The sequence below is a fragment of the Epinephelus fuscoguttatus genome, linkage group LG22, assembly GCF_011397635.1.
Source record: "Epinephelus fuscoguttatus linkage group LG22, E.fuscoguttatus.final_Chr_v1".
NCBI classification, from domain to species: Eukaryota; Metazoa; Chordata; class Actinopteri; order Perciformes; family Serranidae; genus Epinephelus; species Epinephelus fuscoguttatus.
The window spans coordinates 32,068,736-32,090,255 of NC_064773.1; the positions used below are offsets into that span (position 1 = coordinate 32,068,736).

At 41.7% G+C, this 21,520-nt stretch overlaps 1 protein-coding gene across 2 annotated transcripts in view; it reads right to left on the reverse strand.

The window, feature by feature from the left end:
- cnot4b (CCR4-NOT transcription complex, subunit 4b) overlaps window positions 1–21,520 on the reverse strand; it is a 49,017-nt gene that overhangs the window by 8,143 nt on the left and 19,354 nt on the right. For both annotated transcript variants that reach the window (XM_049567075.1, XM_049567074.1), the window contains exons 4-12: window positions 21,334–21,420; window positions 21,101–21,202; window positions 20,867–20,992; window positions 19,512–19,636; window positions 19,017–19,196; window positions 18,411–18,468; window positions 17,276–17,531; window positions 12,398–12,970; window positions 3,413–3,652 (exon numbers count right to left, since the gene is read on the reverse strand). In XM_049567075.1, the coding sequence (XP_049423032.1) occupies window positions 3,413–3,652; window positions 12,398–12,970; window positions 17,276–17,531; window positions 18,411–18,468; window positions 19,017–19,196; window positions 19,512–19,636; window positions 20,867–20,992; window positions 21,101–21,202; window positions 21,334–21,420 (1,747 nt within the window). The remainder of the gene's footprint in view (window positions 1–3,412; window positions 3,653–12,397; window positions 12,971–17,275; window positions 17,532–18,410; window positions 18,469–19,016; window positions 19,197–19,511; window positions 19,637–20,866; window positions 20,993–21,100; window positions 21,203–21,333; window positions 21,421–21,520) is intronic.

A 21,520-nucleotide genomic window follows, 5' to 3' on the forward strand; every position in this document is an offset into this window, starting at 1 on the left:
GAACACGGAGCTGAGTGGAGATATGAGAGCTGACACACCAGGTGACGTGAGGATAGTAGGTCCAAAAGGTAGTATTTATTCTGCTCAAAGTTTCATGAAGACTAAGTAAGGTGAACTTTATTTCAGCACTCAGTCCCCATATGGCGCTGGAGACAGATAGTTGAGGTCACAGGATAAATTTGTCACAGATCTGCCTGGAAAAATATGTGACTAAAAATATTTACTTGCTGGTTTTGGGTCAGTTGTTCTTCACGTGTGCCTGTTGTAATTTTAGATACTAATGACTGGTGCCTCAGAGCAGCAAAGCTGTAGCAACCCCCTGTTTGCTGTCCCTGCAGATCTGCATGTGGCACAGAGTTAAAGGGACAGTTCATCCAAAAATACATGTTTTTCCATGTACCTGTGGTACTACTTATCAGTCTAGACAGCTTTGGTGTAAGTTGCTGAGTTTTGAAAATATAAGCTGTACAGATGTCTGCCTTCTCTCTATAGCCCCTTTCCCACTGGCTTTTTAATATAAGAAAGGTTACAATTGGCATTCACACCTAGGTCAAATGACTCAGCAGTAGTTATGGGTATTTATCAATTACAGTTCTGATCGGCATTGATGTAACCACAACACCAGGCTGAACACACTAATTTTAGCCCCTTAACATGTTAGATGCAGTGACATGCCACCACAAAATACCGTCTGTCTCCACCCAAACAGCGCTCAAACATCAATCCTAATGAGTCTGCACTGAGTTTGAAAGAGCCACTGAATAAGTAAGTAGCATAAAAAGAAGTAACCACCTTAACATTTTCCACTGGCCTCCATGCTGCTTTCTACTGTTTACTATCCTATTTTCCAGCCTTCTGTGACATCGAATGTGACATCAGTAAAAAAAGACACAACAAACAGAAAGTCATGTAGACAGCTCTATTCTACTGCCAATGGGAAAGGAGTCTGTGAGCTATTTTAAGCGGGTTTACCTGTGTTTAAAAAAAAAAAACAACAACCTGTACACGTGCTAATTTTGGTGGAAAAGGGGTATAATATAATGCAGTGTCTCTTTTTCAAATGTATTTTTTTTTTTGGCACTTTGAGCACCACAAGCTGAGTGCCATCTACCTCCATTATACTGGAGCGAAGGCAGACATCAACACAGCCAAAATCTCCAACACTCGGTAATGCACACCAAAACTATCTAGACTGATAAACAGCACTACAGGTAAGAGGAAAAATATATATTTGTCATTCTGTCCCCTTATGCCTGTTATCTGGATAATGACATCTGATCACAAGCCTCTGCATTTACGTGCTATTCATAAGCGTGCCTGGTATCTTGATTTAGCCTGCATTCCCTCTGCTGTAATTGATTTCTCCTTTATTAATGGACAGTCACTATGAGTTTAGAGGGAAACCCTATTTGGTCTTATTTTTTCTGTTCTTTTAGACGTTGGCAGCTATTTATTTATGTATGTACAGTATAGGCCAAAAGTTTGGACACACCTTCTCATTCAATGCGTTTTCTTTATTTTCATGACTATTTACATTGTAGATTCTCACTGAAGGCATCAGAACTATGAATGAACACATGTGGAGTTATGTACTTAACAAAAAAAGGTGAAATAACTGAAAACATGTTTTATATTCTAGTTTCTTCAAAATAGCCACCATTTGCTCTGATTACTGCTTTGCACACTCTTGGCATTCTCTCCATGAGCTTCAAGAGGTAGTCACCTGAAATGGTTTCCACTTCACAGGTGTGCCTTATCAGGGTTAATTAGTGATATTTCTTGCTTTATCAATGGGGTTGGGACCATCAGTTGTATTGTGCAGAAGTCAGGTTAATACACAGCCGACAGCCCTATTGGACAACTGTTAAAATTCATATTATGGCAAGAACCAATCAGCTAACTAAAGAAAAACGAGTGGCCATCATTACTTTAAGAAATGAAGGTCAGGCAGTCCGGAAAATTGCAAAAACTTTAAATGTGTCCCCAAGTAGAGTCGCAAAAACCATCAAGCGCTACAACGAAACTGGCACACATGAGGACCGACCCAGGAAAGGAAGACCAAGAGTCACCTCTGCTTCTGAGGATAAGTTCATCCGAGTCACCAGCCTCAGAAATCGCAAGTTAACAGCAGCTCAGATCAGAGACCAGATGAATGCCACACAGAGTTCTAGCAGCAGACCCATCTCTAGAACAACTGTTAAGAGGAGACTGCACGAATCAGGCCTTCATGGTCAAATAGCTGCTAGGAAACCACTGCTAAGAAGAGGCAACAAGCAGAAGAGATTTGTTTGGGCCAAGAAACACAAGGAATGGACATTAGACCAGTGGAAATCTGTGCTTTGGTCTGATGAGTCCAAATTTGAGATCTTTGGTTCCAACCGCCGTGTCTTTGTGAGACGCAGAAAAGGTGAACGGATGGATTCCACATGCCTGGTTCCCACTGTGAAGCATGGAGGAGGAGGTGTGATGGTGTGGGGTTGTTTTGCTGGTGACACTGTTGGGGATTTATTCAAAATTGAAGGCACACTGAACCAGCATGGCTACCACAGCATCCTGCAGCGACATGCCATCCCATCCGGTTTGCGTTTAGTTGGACGATCATTTATTTTTCAACAGGACAATGACCCCAAACACACCTCCAGGCTGTGTAAGGGCTGTTTGACCAAGAAGGAGAGTGATGGAGTGCTGCGGCAGATGACCTGGCCTCCACAGTCACCGGACCTGAACCCAATCGAGATGGTTTGGGGTGAGCTGGACCGCAGAGTGAAGGCAAAGGGGCCAACAAGTGCTAAACACCTCTGGGAACTCCTTCAAGACTGTTGGAAAACCATTTCAGGTGACTACCTCTTGAAGCTCATCGAGAGAATGCCAAGAGTGTATAAAGCAGTAATCAGAGCAAAGGGTGGCTATTTTGAAGAAACTAGAATATAAAACATGTTTTCAGTTATTTCACCTTTTTTTGTTAAGTACATAACTCCACGTGTTCATTCATAGTTTTGATACCTTCAGTGAGAATCTACAATGTAAATAGTCATGAAAATAAAGAAAACGCATTGAATGAGAAGGTGTGTCCAAACTTTTGGCCTGTACTGTATGTATTGACTGGTGTGGGTGTTTGGCTCTGGTTTTGTGGAGCATCGGTGGTGTTTGTGGTTTGATGGATAATCCTGCTGACAGAAGGCTGTTTCATTCCAAGTCCATCAGCACTGCAAATTTTCAACTTACATAGAGTTGTGTAAACTTGGACCTTCAGTATTACGAGCTTTATTTTAATCTGTTGGCAAGGTGTTTTGAATACCTTACTACATCCATCTTCATTGAAATACTCTCTGGAATCAGCCAGTGGCTTTTTAAAAGCTCATTATCGTATTTTTAGAGCAGGCTAGTGCCCCAAGCGTGATCTGGCTCCTACCTGTAATGATGGCTGGGTCCATCCACCTAGCTGTGCTGTCCCAGCAGAGGCTGTGAGAAATGCTCCCAGAGAGCCCCGGTGCTCCTGTGTGGTTGACGCTGGATGAAGAAGAAGATGATGATGATGAGGAAGACGAGGGGTTGGGTAGTCCTCCAAAGTTGATGTTGATGTTGGGTAACAGTGCTCTCAAGCCGTCCTGCCACTCTTTGACATTTATACTCTCTCCACAGCTGCTGTTTTCTGCATGGAAGCAGGGAAAGAGGAAGCTCTTAGAAAAAAAACATATAGCGATATCGCTACATGGCATTAGCCTTAAAAAAAAAAAAAAAAAAAAGGCTTCATTGTACATACTGTCTTAAATGTTCTTTTTAACCTAGTCACTGCCTGGTCACCAAAGACCAAGGCTAAGTGCTCAACTATTGTCATTTAATATCTACAACAAGATCATTAATGATTTATGTCCCAGCAACAAACATTACTGAGATTTTGGCACTTGGTTATTGTTCCTCAGTGTTCGAGGATATTAAACAAAAATTTATTACAATAAACCAATTTGTGAAACAAAATCGGACTTATGCAAAGTGAGTATTACTGATCATCTCGCAACTGCGCAATGTTCTGCTGGGTAGCCTTTGGTCCTGGCATTCATGTGGATGCCACCTGACATGCTCCACCCATGCAAACACTGTTGCAGACCAAGTACCCCCCCCCCAGGCGACACACTCCCTGATGGCGGTGCCCCTCCTTCAGCAGGACAATGCACCATGCCACACCACATAAAGTGCTCAGGAATGGTCAGAGGAATGTGGAAAAGAAAAGCTCACGATGTCCACCTGGGCTTTAAATTCCCCAGATCCTAAACCGATCAGGCATGTGTGGGTAGCACCAGTACCCCACCTCTAAACCAATAAAGTTCGAAGGAACGCTGCCCCCAGAGGTCCTGTGCCCATGCCTCATCAGGTCAGAGGCACCATGAGGCTGCCATGTGGAGGGGTACTTGGTCTGCAACAGCATTTGGGTGGTTGTTGCATGTTAAGTGGCCACATGAGTCCCAGGAGGTTTCCCATCATCACACTCCATTGTAACTGCATGATCAATGAAAGTGACTTCATCTGTCAGTGGTTTTACTGTTGTGGCTGATCGGTGTATAGTATGTGTACTATTTTTCTAATTCTACACTACCCCCACTAGGGGGAACAACAATTTATATTGAATAATGGATAGCTGAATGGATTCAAAGTCCAGGTCTTCCTTTTTCCTTTAACTGAGATGGAGCACTTCAGGATGTGGGGCAGAGTGACATTTTGCGCTTCTTCTTCAGACAGTCTGAAGAAGAAGGTAAATGTTCCTCCTGCGGTGGGCATGCAGAGCATAGTAAACCACCCCCTGCTCCTGTGCTTGGTCTGAAATCTCAAATCTGCAAAAAAATGGGCAAAAGCACATTTTGAAAAAAACAAACAGGCAGTGGGGGTGCTTTGAATAGGTGAAATAGGCAGCCCCTCTGGATGGAGTGAGGAAAAAAATTAAAAGGCAAAGGAAATCCAGTAGAAAAAAAGAAGAAGACAAAGGTTGCAAATTTGCATACATTCTATTATTGTTATTTATTACTACTGTTTGCACATTTGGAGGGGGGCACCAAATGTGCAAAGTCTGGCACTACAAACAGGTTGGTTGTTATAGCAGGCTTCAATACAAATCCAAAACTAAATACAATGTGGACTCTATTTTAGCACTAGGAGACAACACTGGAGTTGGTGGTGAAAGTAAATAATGGGCTACTGGTGGCTGGCAAAGTGATAGACTAACATGTGGGCCTTTGAGACAACGGCAAAATATTCCAGCTTTAGGGCCAGTAGAGATGGGTATTGTTTGAAAGCTTCAATAGTACTAGAGTTTCAGTACTAATTCCAAAACCCTCATTTTTTCAGTATAATATCTGTTTTTGATTTAACAAAAGAAATGATCAAAGAAACAAGTGAACAAGATGATGAATATAATCGAATAGCAGATTTTGATACCTAACAATTTTTGACACTCTGCTACAGATAAATAAGTTGGCACTAAAATAGTACTGAGGTTTGACAAATAACCCTCAAATTTAACTATTGCTATCCCCCAAAAATAGTAAACAAAGTGTCACCACAGCTGCTTTCTCATCAGTTTGGGAAAGAGTGAAAAACGGCCCACTGACATTCAGAGTTAGCCGCTTACCATATGTTACATCACCTATCACCTACCTTTTACATCAGTAAACAATAATTCAAATTCATAAAATGTGTTAAGACGATCATATCAAGTTTTCTGCACTTATTTTCTCTGCCTGTAGTCAAAAGTGTAAGTCCTGAGTCCGGAGAGGCTGCAGCACTAGGCTAATTATTCAGCTGCCATGTTTTCTCCTGCAGCCCAAAAGCAGCATGGAGGTGCGGTCGTTGGGTGCTGGAATCATTTAGAGCTCTGTCTAATGAGACACTGTAGACAGCTGGCCTCACAAGAAAGACAGCCTTTCCAGTTACCATGGCTCTATGAATTATGAATAATAAATACTAACTGAGAAATGACTGTTTGTCAACTTACTCATTAACCCTCACAGCTAGCTTCCCATGAGATGGCTAAGGAATAGAAACAACTATGGAAAAGCTATCAAGTCTTATTTATTACATGTCATGAGATGTTGTTACCATAGCCATTACTTCGAGCATTAAGTCTTCGGAAGATTCCATTAGTTATATTAAGATATGGAATTAAATACTGTCAAGCACTAAACCCCCAAAACACGAGTGATTAAGAAGAAACAATCCTCCCTCTGTATTCCCTTTTTTCTATTAATCAGGCTGTCAGGCAGGGAAGCATGGCTGGCATTAACATCATCACCTATGCTGCCATTTGCATCCCCATGTAAACAAGTGCCGTCATGTTTAATTCATGAGACTGAGAGCTGCCTTTAAAATCAATTCTAACCAAGTTATTAAATACCATTCCTTTACAGGGAGGGATTCTTTCCCACTGAATTAGCTGATGTCTTTTATGACTGCTATCAGAAGAGGACTGTCTGCTAATGCAGCCTCATCTTCTTCAACAAGTGTCATTTAACAACCATTATCTTATGTTTAGACATTGCTTACTAACTGACAGATTGTTAATGAGAACATTGCAGCTTAGAAATGAGAGACAATTCCAAGCCAGGAGAGAAGAAGCCACTTGGTTTATGTTGCAAGATAGTGTACAGATACACAATATGGTCAAAGGCACACAGAAACCCATCCACTTACTTTCAGTCGGGGGCTGTTTTTTTGGGTAGCACCTTGGCAATGACATCACATCCAAAGTGTCATATTAAGTGTATAAGTGTGTGTGTGTGTGTGTGTGTGTGTGCGCGCGCGTGCGCGCGCTGGTAGGCTACTGAATGCTACTATGGCCACATCCACACTTATACGTGTTCAGTTGAGACAGCATTTTAAAATGAAAACGATCTCCATACCATGACAATTTTAGAAGAATTTCAAAAATAATCTCTGTCCATACTAATATGTCTGAAAAACATATCGCATGATCTTTCACTTAAAAAGGGGCATGTGTGTGCTGATGCAGACAGCCCAGCTGGCACCATACGTCAAGGAGACTTCAGAAAGACGTTGGACTCTTACGTAAATGGTAAATGGACTGCACTTTGAGCCTTTCTAGTCTTCCAACCACTCAAAGTGCTTTTTACACTACGAGTCACATTCACCCATTCACACACACATTCATACACTGATGGCTGAGGCTACCATACAAGGTGCTGCTGAGTTTTTAATACACTCACACACCAATGGAACAGCCATCGGGAGCAGTATCTTGCTGAACTCCTCCAGCAAGTGCCAGGGATCTAACCACTGATCTTTTGATTAGTGAATGACGTGTTCTACCTCCTCTAGACTAAAATGTAACCCCTGAGTTTACAAACTAAAATTGGGTCAGTAGCGTTTTTAAATGTTTCCGTTTAAGGGGTTCCAAAGGGCCCTAAAAGTTTGGACGCTAGGCATAAATGTGGCAATTGTTATGTATTTTAAACAAGAATATATTTGTGTGGATGCAGCCTATGTCAGAGCTGTTAGCGGTCCTTTAATCCTGCTCTTATTGGACTTAGAAATGTTTACAATGCAGCAACGACATCTTATCTTCAGCATTGCAGATATAACATTACATTATCCAAACTCACTGGCTAGTCCCAATGTTCAAGTGAACCAACAACTTTACTCACATACTTGAGCCCTGTAGAGTATCTAACTTTTTCCAACTTCATCAAAAAATACACAGAGCAAAGCCAATCAGGCCCTGCTTGGTCATTATGTTAATCTAAAAAAATCCATCCTTTTTTCATCATTTATCTGTATCCATATCTGTGGCAGGACATGGCCGCCTGTCTGGTCTTCTCCTGATGATAAGCTAAAGGTCGATAGGAATGGTGGTGAATAAAGATGGAGGGACTGCTGGACTGTGTTAAATTAAATTAGCATTTGGCTCTGCTGAGGCAGACAGGAAAGTACAAGAACCGGTATTCCAAGCACATCTTGTTGGTGTTAATAACTGCCCTACGAATACGCTAGTTTGAACTCACATCCTTGGCAAGAAAATCAATTGGCAAGTTGAACTCAGAGGTCCAAATTTGCAAAAAACTGGAAACATGGTGAGCTTAATTTGCTATTGGCACCACAGCTCTGCTGCTGATATCACCAGCTCAGCCAGGTTTCAGGAGATTGCATCAGTGACACTGGTCAAAGACCTGCATGGGCGACACCATACCGTCTTCTGGTTGATATGAAGGGGATACTTGGACTTGGACTACAGGCATTTGGACTACATCCTTGGCTTGATGTGGATTTGATTGTACTTGACAGTACTTAACTTGTGACTGATGACGTTTCACAAGTCCATGAGAACACAACAGTCAGGAGTGCAGATTGAGAAAAACTTCAGATCTACAACAGGGAGGGAGGAATGTTCTGTTGGGGTTGTGTCTCACAGGGAGGAGTTTGGGTATAATACCAGAGGGCGTACATTACAATGACTACAGAACATTTTATTGTGATGATTCTGACCACAAATGCTTGCTTTTGTGGTGAATTTTGTCAGTAAGCTGCAGAGCAGTGATTTGTTTTCACAGCAAAACTAAAATGGAACTCAAGTGGCACTAAAGGAGATGATATTTTGTTACAAATGACCTACTACCACAGAAACAGGCATACCCACTTGACATGGAAACAAGCAGACTTTCTATCACAGACACTATTGAAAGTACCTGATTAAAGCTGGGGCAGGCAGAAATCTCGAAAAGCCCTAGAGGTGGCAGATATACTGATGATATTTGGTATGTTGCAGCTTGTACCGTGTAGACTGTATTAAGTGCCTACATGGTGAACATTGACCATACATGTTTAAAACAACCAGCATGAGACTCACTTTAGCATTTCGGTTCCCTCACTCTCTACCTCTCACAAACAAACACAGACACACATTCACTAGCATTAGCACGCACACACACAAAAGACTCACAAACATGATAAGTAACACACTCCGGATCACTCGTTCCTGGGCGACAGTGTAAGCAGGTGAGACATGTGTTTTGGTATCTGCAGGGCTCCAGAAAACTATTACTTGCATTTTGCAACTATGGAGCACCAGTGTGACTTGCAATTGTTATTAGGATATGGACTCTTAGTTTATTTACAGCTCACAGTGAAAAAATCCTCACGTTTAGCCACAGTAACAGTTGAACTTTTAGCAAGTTCAACACTAGTGTGAGCAGTCAAGGCGTGTTTGTGTATCTGCAGGGCTCCAGACTGCGACTATTTGGTCACATTTGCAACCATGAAGCACCACACATGACTTGCAAAATATTATTAAGATAGGAACTGGTGAGCATGACCTGTTATTAGCAAAAGTCTCCTATCATGGACTAGATTTTCTAAAGCCCGAGAGGAGGTGCAGAAGCCTAGTTTTCTCTCAGTTCACTTAAATTACACAAAGATTACCATGGAATTTTGGCCCAAAATAAAACTGCCTACCCCAGGTGAATCTTCCTTTTTCATTTTTCAACTAAAACAGGTGAGCACTAAAAATTGCAAAGGAGAACTCTGTGCTTGAATTCAAGTCATTATAAATAGACGTATGGTATATTCTCTTACTCGTCATCTTTTCCACCAAGACAAACTTCAGATTTGCCAGCCACATTCAAAATTTTGTCAAGCAAGTCAAAGGTCTGATATTGATCTCATGAATGCATCTCACAGTTTCAGTGGCTGATGGAGATTGTTGATGTGTTATCGTTATGTTTTAAGGTATAATTCCGTCATTGCTGTGTGTTTGCTCAAAATACTTTGTTTGCTCTTGTTGACAAAATCATCAGAATGGGAGCTAAAAACCATCGTGCCAGAAACAGACGTGATTCTGAGACGCACTTTCAACCAAAACACCAGCGGCTCTCTTTGTGCTGCCTCAATTCAATGAACCTCCCGCCTGTTTGTGCCTTACCTCCCAACTGTGTACCATGCGGTCTGTGCTGGACACCAAAATACCACAGACCATTTCAAGGGCAGGGAAATATCAAATTGTGCTGGTCATTGTGCCACAGTGAAAACAGGGCCCTATGACTAAAACTAAACCAAAAATTAGGTGCCAAGATAAAAACTGATTAAAAGGGTAGAGAGAAGATGCTTTTACCACTATCATAAAAGGTTTATGTGAAGTCCATGAATGTAAGAAATTACCACTTTTTTGAGATATAATGGTCAAAGACAAATATAATCAAACCAACAATAAACTGCAGTCATAGATAAGGCATTATATATTTATCCATGCCTTTAATGTTGCGTCATTGTTTGGTCAAACAGCATTTGACATTTCCCTTTAAGTCCAGAGAGGACTCAGTGCAGAATCCGATGTGCCTGGACTGCGATGAGGGATGATTTATGGGTATCTCTCTCTCTAAAGGAGTGCAGCTTACAAATGGATTGTGGGTCAGTCTCCTCCCTGTAGCTGCTGCTCCTCCATCCCTTCAAGACTTTTCCATCTCCTTTCTCATCACAAACACTTCCACACTTGTAAACATGTGCCTGAAGCAAAATCATTACTTGTGATGCCATTTACAGCCAGATTACTTCAGTACTTGAAGTGCTCTTAGGAGGGTGATTTGCTCCTGGAGCAGGTGTTGAATGAAGGTTAAACATAAACTAGCGGAGATGACACTGGGCCTGTGTTTCATGATGTAAAGATGCTCAGACACTAATTGAAATAACAGCGGTGGTGGTTATCAGGCTGTTGTTTCCATATGTACATGTGCAAAGCCTGTCTGTTGTGTTACAATAATGCTACAGCAAATGATATACTGCCACCAAGTGGTCAATAAATTAGCATAAGTTTACCCACAATGCAGTGCACTAAAATGACGTCATGTACTAGCTGTTTCTTGAAGCTCCCAGTGATTTACTTGTTCTGCAGAGACTGAATAAAAAGCCCTGCATTCTGTGCTCCTGACTCTAATTACATGCACACTGTCCACACTCGTTTCAAAACCAAAATCAATTTCAAAAGTTTATTTGTCCATCTGTTTTCACCCTTAAAATTTCAACCCCGACTTCTGTTTATGTCAGCTTTCAATGATTGCTCACATATAACTACTATTATACTATACTATACTATACTACTATGATTAGAAATAAATAAATGACACTAAACCACTGCCATCATTAACACAGATGTGGAATCAGGTCATTGTTTCCCAAGTCACAAGTAAGTCTCAAGTATTTGCGTTCAAGTCCTAAGTCAAGTCCCAAGTCAAGACTGACAAGTGTCAAGTCAAGTGTCAAGTCCACAACTCTGAATTTCAAATGCTGAACAGGTGTACCGATAAAACTATTGGCTTTTTCCTGGCGAAGGTTTTATTACCCTTACACTAACAAACATAGTCAACTCAAGTAATCTTAACTTTACTGTCCCAGGTGCAGCCTCTCTGCTATTCACTCCATGTTTGTGTGTCTGTGTTTATGTGGAGAATCAGCTCTGACGCAGAAGCATCAGGAGGAGAGGCTGCAGCAGCATGATGATAAATTACACCAAAATCTTAAAAACAGTTACAGATAACAGAACCAGTAACTTCGGAGCTTGTCAGTATTACTACTGAAAAACCAAATCATTCAAATGTAGATCCATTTGAATCGGACGAACAGATCATTTTAACCCAGCCCTACAGCAAATGTTTTGGGTTTTTTTGCTTAAACAATTACTACAACAATTATTTAATTGTCAAAATAGCTGCCAATTCATTTTTTTGTCAATCAACATATAAATCAATCGACTAATCATTGCAGTTCTATTGACGACAGAATACTGACGTGTTAAATTTAAAAAAACCATGAATGCTTTAAATTTTGTTTTTATTTCTTAAAACAAGTTTTCTGACATTGCTGCATCTCTGTCTGTCATTTTTGACTCGCACATTTTGCATACTGCGATCAGTTTCGGTACGCTGACGAAACCATCTTTAAAATAATTCTTTCCAACTGGTGCTCAGTAATGTAACATTAGTTCTTAATGGTTCTCTCCTGCAAGATGACTGGATGCTGTCACTTTGGTCCAAACAGTGGATCTGGGGACTTTAGTGTCAACATGGTGGGAATGAATAGTGCTAATGCTAAATTATCCAGGAAATGGAAGAAAGAAATTGATTTGTGGCAATCTTTTCTCAATAACATACTTTTTAATCTTTGGGTTAGCTCTTAATTCAAAAGGCTCACATCCAAGTGTGGTCAGGAGTCACTGATGTAAAAGTCCAAGTCAAGTTGAAAGTCGTGTTTGATATTGTCAAGTGCAAGGTCATCAAATTTGTGGCTGAGTCTGACTCCAGTCCAAGTCATGTGACTTGAGTCCACACCCCTGTCAGTAATACACATGAAGTTAGACATCTTTATATATGTACAGGTCAGATCTCTGACCTTGATCCAGTCTTACCTGTGATGGGGATTCCTCCCAGCCCAGTACTGTGATGTCCTGGCAGCACTGTCAAGTCCAAGAAGCCGCTGTGTGACTTGGAGGCTGTCAGACTGACCGTGTGGTTCAAATGCACAAAGTTACTGCGTGAGGAGGTGGAACCCATCCAGGACCCACAAGATGCTGAGGAAGAGGAGGAGGACGAGGAGGAAGAGGAGCAGGAGGATGAAGATGATGATGATGATGATGATGAAGGGTGAGGGGGGAAGCTGAAGGAGCTGAAGTCTCCCCTGTGAGGGTGCTGATGCTGGGAGAAATGGTGAGAGGGTGAGAGGTGGTTGGGGAGTGGGAGCCTTCCTGGGGGCCCGAGGCCTTTGTTTAGCAGGGGTCCATGGGTTCTGTGGGAGAATGAGCCGGGTGATCGGGAGGAGCCGCGGCTGTCTTCAACAGAGAGCTCCTTCTCTATGAGGTCAGCCAGAGCCCTGCGAGTGATGTCAAAAGGGTCGAAGCCCAAGTCGTCCTCCTGCTGCTGTTTGGACGAGCCGAAGCCGAACGCCGCCTGCCAGTCTGTGGACGACGACACCGGCATGGTATCTGCACACACACAGGAGATGAACTGTGAGCAGGCTTCACACAGAACAAGTCAAGCTTTCAACAGGTGACTGCTGAACAATTCAGCATTTATACACTGAACGTCTTCATTTAGAAGGCTCCTCCTACACTGGCTGCTGGACAAATGGCCAGCTACAGACAGAAGTCACACTTGGAGGAGGAGGAGGTTGGTCCATCAGACCAACACTATATTATAATAGACATATATACATTAAAACATTGTATATTTTGTTCCAGTCTATTTTCATAGTATTTCACGATGAGATGACCAAAACTAATTCCAGTTAATTTACAGATTTGATTCTACTGCTAGCCTTAGTCCTTATTTCTACACAAATACCCAGAAGATAACTGCACTGGCATTAGTATGTCTTTGTAAACTGGTTGGCTAAATGTCGATACAGCTGGACAGTAAGCTGCATTTCCATTTTTAAATTCAGGTAAACTAAAGACTGGAAGCTGAAACTATTTCTTGAAGAATCAGTTTCTCCATCTGCCCAGCACGTCTGTGCAGCATCTCCATCTGTGATTGCCAACTTCACAGCAACACCAAGACTCCAGGAACTGCACCCGACAGCTGGTCTCCAAGAACTTTACAGCAGGCGACTCCCCATAAAAAACATTAAATGTCACTGAACTGTTGGAGGTCTAAACTAGGGAAAAGGCTGACAGGCTTACAGGTTTGTTTGTTTTTTAAATGTTCTTATACTATAAAAATCTAAATCAGTTTGTGTGCAGATGTTTCTACTTTGACTTGAGGCCAAATGACATGTTGAGAATACTCTGACACTACTGCCAACCTTACACCAAAGGACTTTTCAAGTGATTTCACCATCGTAGACAAAGTTCCAGTGTCAGAATAAAATCATGAGAGTTTTAGCTCAGTTGGTGGACGCTCCTCTGATCTCGATGATTTGGTGTAAGGTTGTCATAAAACTCAGTCTGAGCTGTCTTGAGTCTGTCTTTTTCTCATCTCAACATTCCAATACAATCAAACATGTTTAATATTATCCTAAGCTTTTAGTCTTGGCTCATCCAAATAGCAAAGAATAGCTGTGCTCTCTCCACCAACAAACAAGAGGCAGCAAGCCAGTAACATGGAGGGGACTCAGGGGAGGCACAAGAACGTGGGCAAGTCTTGATTGTTTTCCTTGGAAAAGGAGGAGAAACAAGTGGAGTTGTGGAGTGAACGACTCAGTGCTTATATTGGCGTTTATCTGATCCACCAGCCAGCACTTATTTCACTGAGAAATGTTAATTTCTGAAACGGTTGGCCTCTCCTTCTCACCATCTCCTCTCACTATAATAGTACCACTAACTAACAGAGGCTGGTAGAGAGTTGAGGCTACAGATTACAAAATGTCACGTTTGTTAACATATACAGTTTATCTTTGTAGATTATATTGATGGGCGGCACGGTGGTGTGGTGGTTAGCACTCTCGCCTCACAGCAAGAGGGTTGCCGCTTCGATCCCGGGCGTGGGAGCCCTTCTGTGCGGAGTTTGCATGTTCTCCCCGTGTCAGCGTGGGTTCTCTCCGGGCACTCCGGCTTCCTCCCACAGTCCAAAGACATGCAGATTGGGGACTAGGTTAATTGGTAACTCTAAATTGTCCATAGGTGTGAATGTGAGCGTGAATGGTTGTTTGTCTCTATGTGTCAGCCCTGCGATAGTCTGGCGACCTGTCCAGGGTGTACCCTGCCTCTCGCCCGATGTCAGCTGGGATAGGCTCCAGCCCCCCCGCGACCCTCAAGAGGATAAAGCGGTTAGAAGATGAAGATGAAGATTATATTGATGCCAAAGTAACAACAATGCTGTCGACATATGATGTTTTTATCTTGTGTTTCTAGAGTTATGTGTTTTTACAGACACGAGGAATTGTTAATATTTCATACAGAGTTGGGCAATAGCGTCTCTACAAGTAGTGACATTACTAACTGAATTACACTTCTCAGTACCGTGGCGGTAAAGTCACAACTTTCTAAGTCCAACAGAAGTAGTAATGAAGTTAATTAATTTACCGAGTAGGGTAGTAGCGTCCACAAAACGTTTTTTCTACAGAGGTCTCCGTAAAAGAAAGAATAATAAAACTGAGGATAAGTAATGTGACTGACACCAGCTCTACATCGAGACATGTAGACAAGGGAAACACTTCCGCATGACATCACATACCAATCCTTTAGTTTATTCTGCTTGCTGCTTTGCTATTGGCTTTTCTTGGCAATATCCACCCTACTCTGCCTCTGACTGGCTACATTGCACTTCATGAGGCATCTCTCACGTGTCTTGCTTATAGACTGTAGCCCCTTTTACACTGCCAGATTTTCCGCGAATGTTAGACAGACAGAGCCGGATTGGCGAGTTGATCCGAGGTGCCTAATTTTCTGCCTCGTAGGGTAGTCATATTGGAGGAACCCTTTTAATTTAAACAGACCGAGGCGGCCTTCCGCAATGGGAGGGGCTGTTGAAGACTTGTGTGAGGAGCTGTTGATGACGCCGCACGTGCGATCCACTGGCGATGGATAAACAGGAAACAGCTGATAGCAGGAATTAGCGAGCAGCTAGTAGCAAGAGGGAAACGCAAACCTGACACACTATAAAGATGAGCAACTGGGGAGACATGGAATTGCGCGCTCTCCTTGCCCTCGCAAACAAAGAGGCCATTAACTGTCAGATGAAAGGAACGGTGAAGAACGGGCCGTCTTACAAGAGAATCGCCAAAGGACTGACCAGCCGCGGCTTCCCTCCCACGTCACTGGTTACATCACACGCTGAGCTACACATTTTCTTACTTGCTCACGCCCCCCATTGCCTCGAAAAAGGCACATTCTGTATAAACAAAAGTAGGTAGGCGGCAATTTGCCGCACTCCCCAATTTTGTTTTTATACTACCAATGCTGAAAAAAGACTGATTGGGCTTTCCTGCAAATTTGCACAATTCCTATCTAAAAAGGGCTTGTATATATTTAGTGAAATTGCAGTGCATACTAGAAAAATAGACACAAGGGCTAAGAAAAGAGCTAAAGAGACAGAGAGCAGTAATAAGAAGAAAGAGATGTTCATGTTCTAATGTTCCAAAAAGAAAAGTCTGAATTGAGGTCAGTTATTTTTATTGTTTATATGACTGTCTTTTATATGTTATAGTTTAACTGACTGAAAATCTATTTTGGAATTCTGTTTTTGAATTAGTGATGTAGCCAGATAGCCTACTGCAAGAGGCCAAGACAGAGAAATGCATTAAGCAGGAAGAGGAAGAGAGAAACAGAGAGAGAGCAATAGGCTGACTGATGATGTCATGTTATTGGAGGACATGTTCAAATGTCACAAAGTCTTCAAAGAAAGAAAAGAAGTAAGTTTTAATTTCTGTCTGTTATTTTATAGTACGCAGTCCAACTGAACATTTTTTTGCCTGCCTATGTGTTTTCCTGCGGTAACACTGATTTGACATTGAAGTCAAAAAATAAAAATAGCTTTGGAAGCAGCAAGTTACTCTTGCCATTTTCTTGTAGCTTGTTGCATTTCTCTGGGGATGGCTTCAGTGGAGTAAAACTTTATTTTGATGTGGAGCAATTGGTAGCTTAGTTCACTACAGTTTCTAAGTAGCTTGCTCGACACTAATTTCATATTTCTTAAAGGCAGTTTGGTGTAATATTTTCCACAAAGGAACTAATCACAAAAGGAATCTAGTTGTAATCTTCAAAAAGTGACCCCGCAAGATCCTCGGTCTTTGCAAAATTTAAGTCTGTGACTTAACTCACATTGTCCTTAGATGTGAGAGGATTCAGACTTTCAAAACTCTTTTAAAAATCTTCTTGTGTACGGGAGGCATAACTCTTTTGAGGACATCTAGGCATTTTTATCTTTCTTTAGTTGAGTTTTATCATTTCAGAGATTCTATTCTTTTGGTACTGGAAAACTATTTCCTACATTTTACAAGAAGGAAGAATCAATTATTAGTACATCTGGATTTGCCTTCATTCCAACTTTTTAAAAACACCTTGAGTATATTTACCTGTGGATCATCTACTCTAGTGTAACTGACATCAGCTCAAGCCTTTATGGTGTGATACTCAAAAGACATGCAGTGGAGTACTTCAAAGTACATTGAGATTTTAGGCTAGATTTTCTTCTGTACTGTTACACTTTATGTTGTGAAATTTCTAAGGGCAATCTGAGACTTTGTGAAGAACTATTACACCCTTCTATTATAAAGCATAAAAGATTAACCAACTGCTGCTCTTATAGTTTCTTTTCACACAACAGGCTGATCATTTCTCTGTCAGACCCACCTGAGGTGAAGAGGCTCTGTGGCTCTGGTGCAGTGGGCCAGTCAGCGTTGCTGTGTGGAGAACTTGGGAAGCCGCTCTGTCCACTGGGGAGTGGGTTTGGATGCCTGAAGTTACTGTTGTCTGAGAACAGCGACTGGGACTCTGCAGCAGCTACTTCAAATGGGGAGCAAGCCATGTGTCCTGTGACACTGATGGGAACCACCAGGCTGGGTTTAGTAAGGCCAGGAGGGGGCGATGGAGAGTCACTGCTAGGGAGCTGGAGGACATTAGAGAGGACAGCATCTTACTTACTTCATCCTTTGTTCAGCCTGGTGGTAGTTTAATTACAACACATATGTATGAACAGAACATAGAAAAAATGCAGACAAAACACAATGTAGAAATTCAGCCCATCACCAAAAGAAAATGTTGGCACTGTATGTTTCTGCAAATCACAGATATTTGTGTGTTACATATGACTCATATCAATGTTTCTTAAGCGATGTATTATATGTGCTAATAATGTCATTGGGAGGTGGGGGTGGTGGTATATGGGATGACATCTTAGGGACATGACTGTCAAGCTGCAGACCACTTTTCAAGACCATGAGGAGCAAATTTTCTACCATGACATCACTGCATTTCCTGATGGAATAGTGCCGCAAAAGAAAGTTGTTTTTAAAGAGACATCGCTGCATTTCCTGCCAGGGTAGTGCCACAAAAAGCGGTCTTTTTTCACTGAGACATTACTGCATATAATGCCCGGGATTGTACCAAAAAAAGTGGTTGTTTTCTCCTGAGACATCACTGTGTTTCCAGCTGGAATAATGCTGCGAAAACTAGATATTTCAAGCCAAAACATGACCTTCTTCTGACCATAACCAAGTGGTTTTTGCACCTAAACCTAACCACATGTTAACCACAATGTTGCTTAAACCAAACAGTTTAACTGTATTCTCTACATAAAACATACTAATGTAATATATCTGTGGTTTTCAGAAACATACAACATTTTTTCTGGTGACTGGGTTGATTATTCCAAACATGCCGGATTTGTGCATAAACTACGTCTAGATTAGAATGTACAACAATGTCTTAGAACACTTTCACTCAAACATTTGAATACTCCTGCTTTTGTAATTCAAGTGTTTCCTACCAGTTGTGAGGTTTCACCATTGCCTATGCTGATGATGTCTGTCAGCTTGATGCTGGGGCTGTAAAATAAAAGCAGAGAAAAGGAGTAATTATATTTACCCACCAGACAATTGAGGAGTGTTCTATCCTAATCTGATCGTTTCAGTGTTTATACATGTTACAGTTACTGTAAATTGTCATATAAAAGCCGGTAATGAATAATGTAAAGCACAAACAAATAAAGGCCAGTCACTGATAATGGGCAAACTAAATTACATGTAGGCCATAAACACTGTTCTCACATGGTACATTTCAACAGCAATAATTCCACCAGAACATCAACAGACATGTCACACTCACTGTCCTAAGAACAGTTTCACTCACATTTTAATGCCAGTTTTTCCACATTTTGATTTTCCCCGATCAAAGTTGAGCTTCTGTTGATGAAACTCAAGACTTCTTTACATTAAAAGCTTTCCAATAACAGACAGGCTGGAAGACTTTTAATGTGAAAAATCTCCTTGAAGTATTGAGTGACATCCACAGTAGCCTAACACTGAGTTGAAAAGAAACAAAGAGTCAAAGGACTTCAATCTACCTCATGTAGAGTTCTAAAGTTGTATCTCACCTGGTGAGGTCACTGTTTGAGGAGAAAGGGGAGAGGGCCGGTACAGGGCCATGGCTAAGGTCAGGTTCAGGCCCCTCAGGGGTCAAGTGATCAGAGTCTGAGCCGTCTAATGGCGGACTCCTCCTGTGGTCTGACGACAGACCGTTGGTCATCCTCCCGTCTTTACTGGAGCTGTTAGACCTGTGACAACACACAGACACAAGAACACACAGGGAATACACAAAGTCAAAACTGAACTAAACAGTTTAACATAAAGCTAAGCAGAAATATCTTCATTTACAACGATTAATGCTTCAAATCCTGCATTTATTTTAAATAGTTTTAATTTAAAACAGTACAGCAGTAGATCTGAATTAACAAAAACAGAACACAAAACAGTTCTTTTGAAGAGAATAAAAAGGACATGACAAGTACAAAGAGGACATGAAGAAGGTGTCAACAGGTAAGACACACAGAGACTGATACACAGAGACACAGACACTGGAGTTAGAATACCTCTGTAAAGAGTTGGCTTTGCCCTTTGGCTTGTCCCCTGACACAGTGGAGGTCTGTAGGAAGGTCGGGTTCATTTTGTAGAGGTCTTGTAGTAATTTCTGCTCATACTCCTGATGCTTTCCTGCCTGGAAGCAAAACAACAGATTCGAGAGAGAGAGTTATGTCTCTGGAGAAACATAACATAACCAGAATCACCGGCGTCCTCTTTGGCTGAGCTGTAACATTAGCTCGCTTAGTAGTGCTAGGTGAGCTAGCAGTAGATGCACGCTTCCTTCTGCGCTGTGATATGGTTGGCAGGTGTAGTTTGGTAGAAAGAAAATAGTTCCTACATAAAACTGCTCACAACAAAGTCTGTGGATTATATTTAGTAAGCAGGTCATGATTTCTGGAAAGAGACATTGCTGTAGAGATTCAAAAGTATTTTTTGGCGCTTTGAGAACCACAAGCCGAGTACTATCTAGTTTCATTATACTGGAAAAGGCAGGCATGTCTACCGCCGATATCTCCAACACTCAGCAACTCACACCAAAACAATCTAGACTGATAAACAGCACTACAGTACAGCGGAAAAATATTTGTTTTTTATTTGGGACTGAGCTGTAAATAAACTTGTGGTATGTGGGTTAAACACCTGGCTTGAACCCTAGCCAGATTTCTGGTAAGGCTATGATTCAGTGTTAGTTAAGATAGCTTAGCAACATCAGGCGTAATCTGCCTCCACGTCCTCATATGTAGGTACAGGAGTAGCAGACAGCACCTGTCCTTGCGTTTTACAGGCAGTGGCTTGTGTCCTGGCCATAAAGCTACCTAGAAATGCCATTAGTTTTAGACAATTTAAATTAGTTTGGGTATCTCAGCCCCTTTAACAATGCCTCCTCAAGGCAGGAATTTCATGCCGTTATGCCACCTCACTGTTCTGTATAAAAGGTACAATGCTGGAATGGCGAGACAGGGTTGTCTCGTCTTTAAGGTGTATGTCTGTATTTGGGACAGCCGGCCAGCAATATGGGATAATGTGTTTTTTCCTTTCCCCATCAGGGCTTCCATCATGCTTTGGTTGATGTAAACTCAACGTGTTACACTGCCATAAATAAACTGTAGCCCAATTTTGCATCATGGAAAATCATACTGGATTAGCTACTTGTAGTTCCTGTTTGCACTTAACCATAAACATACAAACAATGATCCTCTGGATCCATTGATACTGTAGAAAATGTCCAAATATCCAAAATCACTGCGATAACAATCACTCCAGCAGTATGTATAAATCTGTGAGTTCAGTTATGACTCTGAGCAGAGGATTAAAGAGTTAGGTTCTGTAGTGTCTTCTGAACTATGACCCTGGCTTAGCTTACCTGCATCTCCTCTTTAGTAAAACTGGCAGCTTCATCCCCCAGCTCGTGTAGATACATGCAGTCTGGTTTGGGGCACTGCATGCTCTTTAAAAAGTAACTGCAGTATTTTGTTGTTCCTAAAGAAGCCTGAAAACACAAAATACACTTCTTAATAACTCAACTCAGCTGAACATACTATGAATTCGAACATTCTGTCCTTTATCTAAATGCCCTATTTCCATCTCTCGAGCTTACCTTAAGTGTTCTGCCATCGACCACTACATTGTTGACACATTGGATTGCTCTGAGGGCGTCTTCAGAGCGAATATATGTGACATAGGCACTGGCACTGGGCCCCTGGGATGAAAGGGCAGACAACAGAAACAAAGCTAACATTACAAACTTGTCTGATCCATGTGGCTCTCTGACAGAGTTTCCTCTGACCAGACTGCTGACTCCGACCTGCTGTTAGCTGTGCAGGGCCTCACCTGTGAGCCAGCGTATGATGTGCTGTTGTTGATCACAACTTTATGAATCTTCCCAAATTTCCCAAAATACTCCGGCCTCTTTAGAACCTGTAAATGCAGAAGACAAATAGTCAATGTCGTCATGTAGCATCATTATCAAAATGGTTATTGCTTTAATGGTCCATCCATTGTCTTTATTTCATTTTGT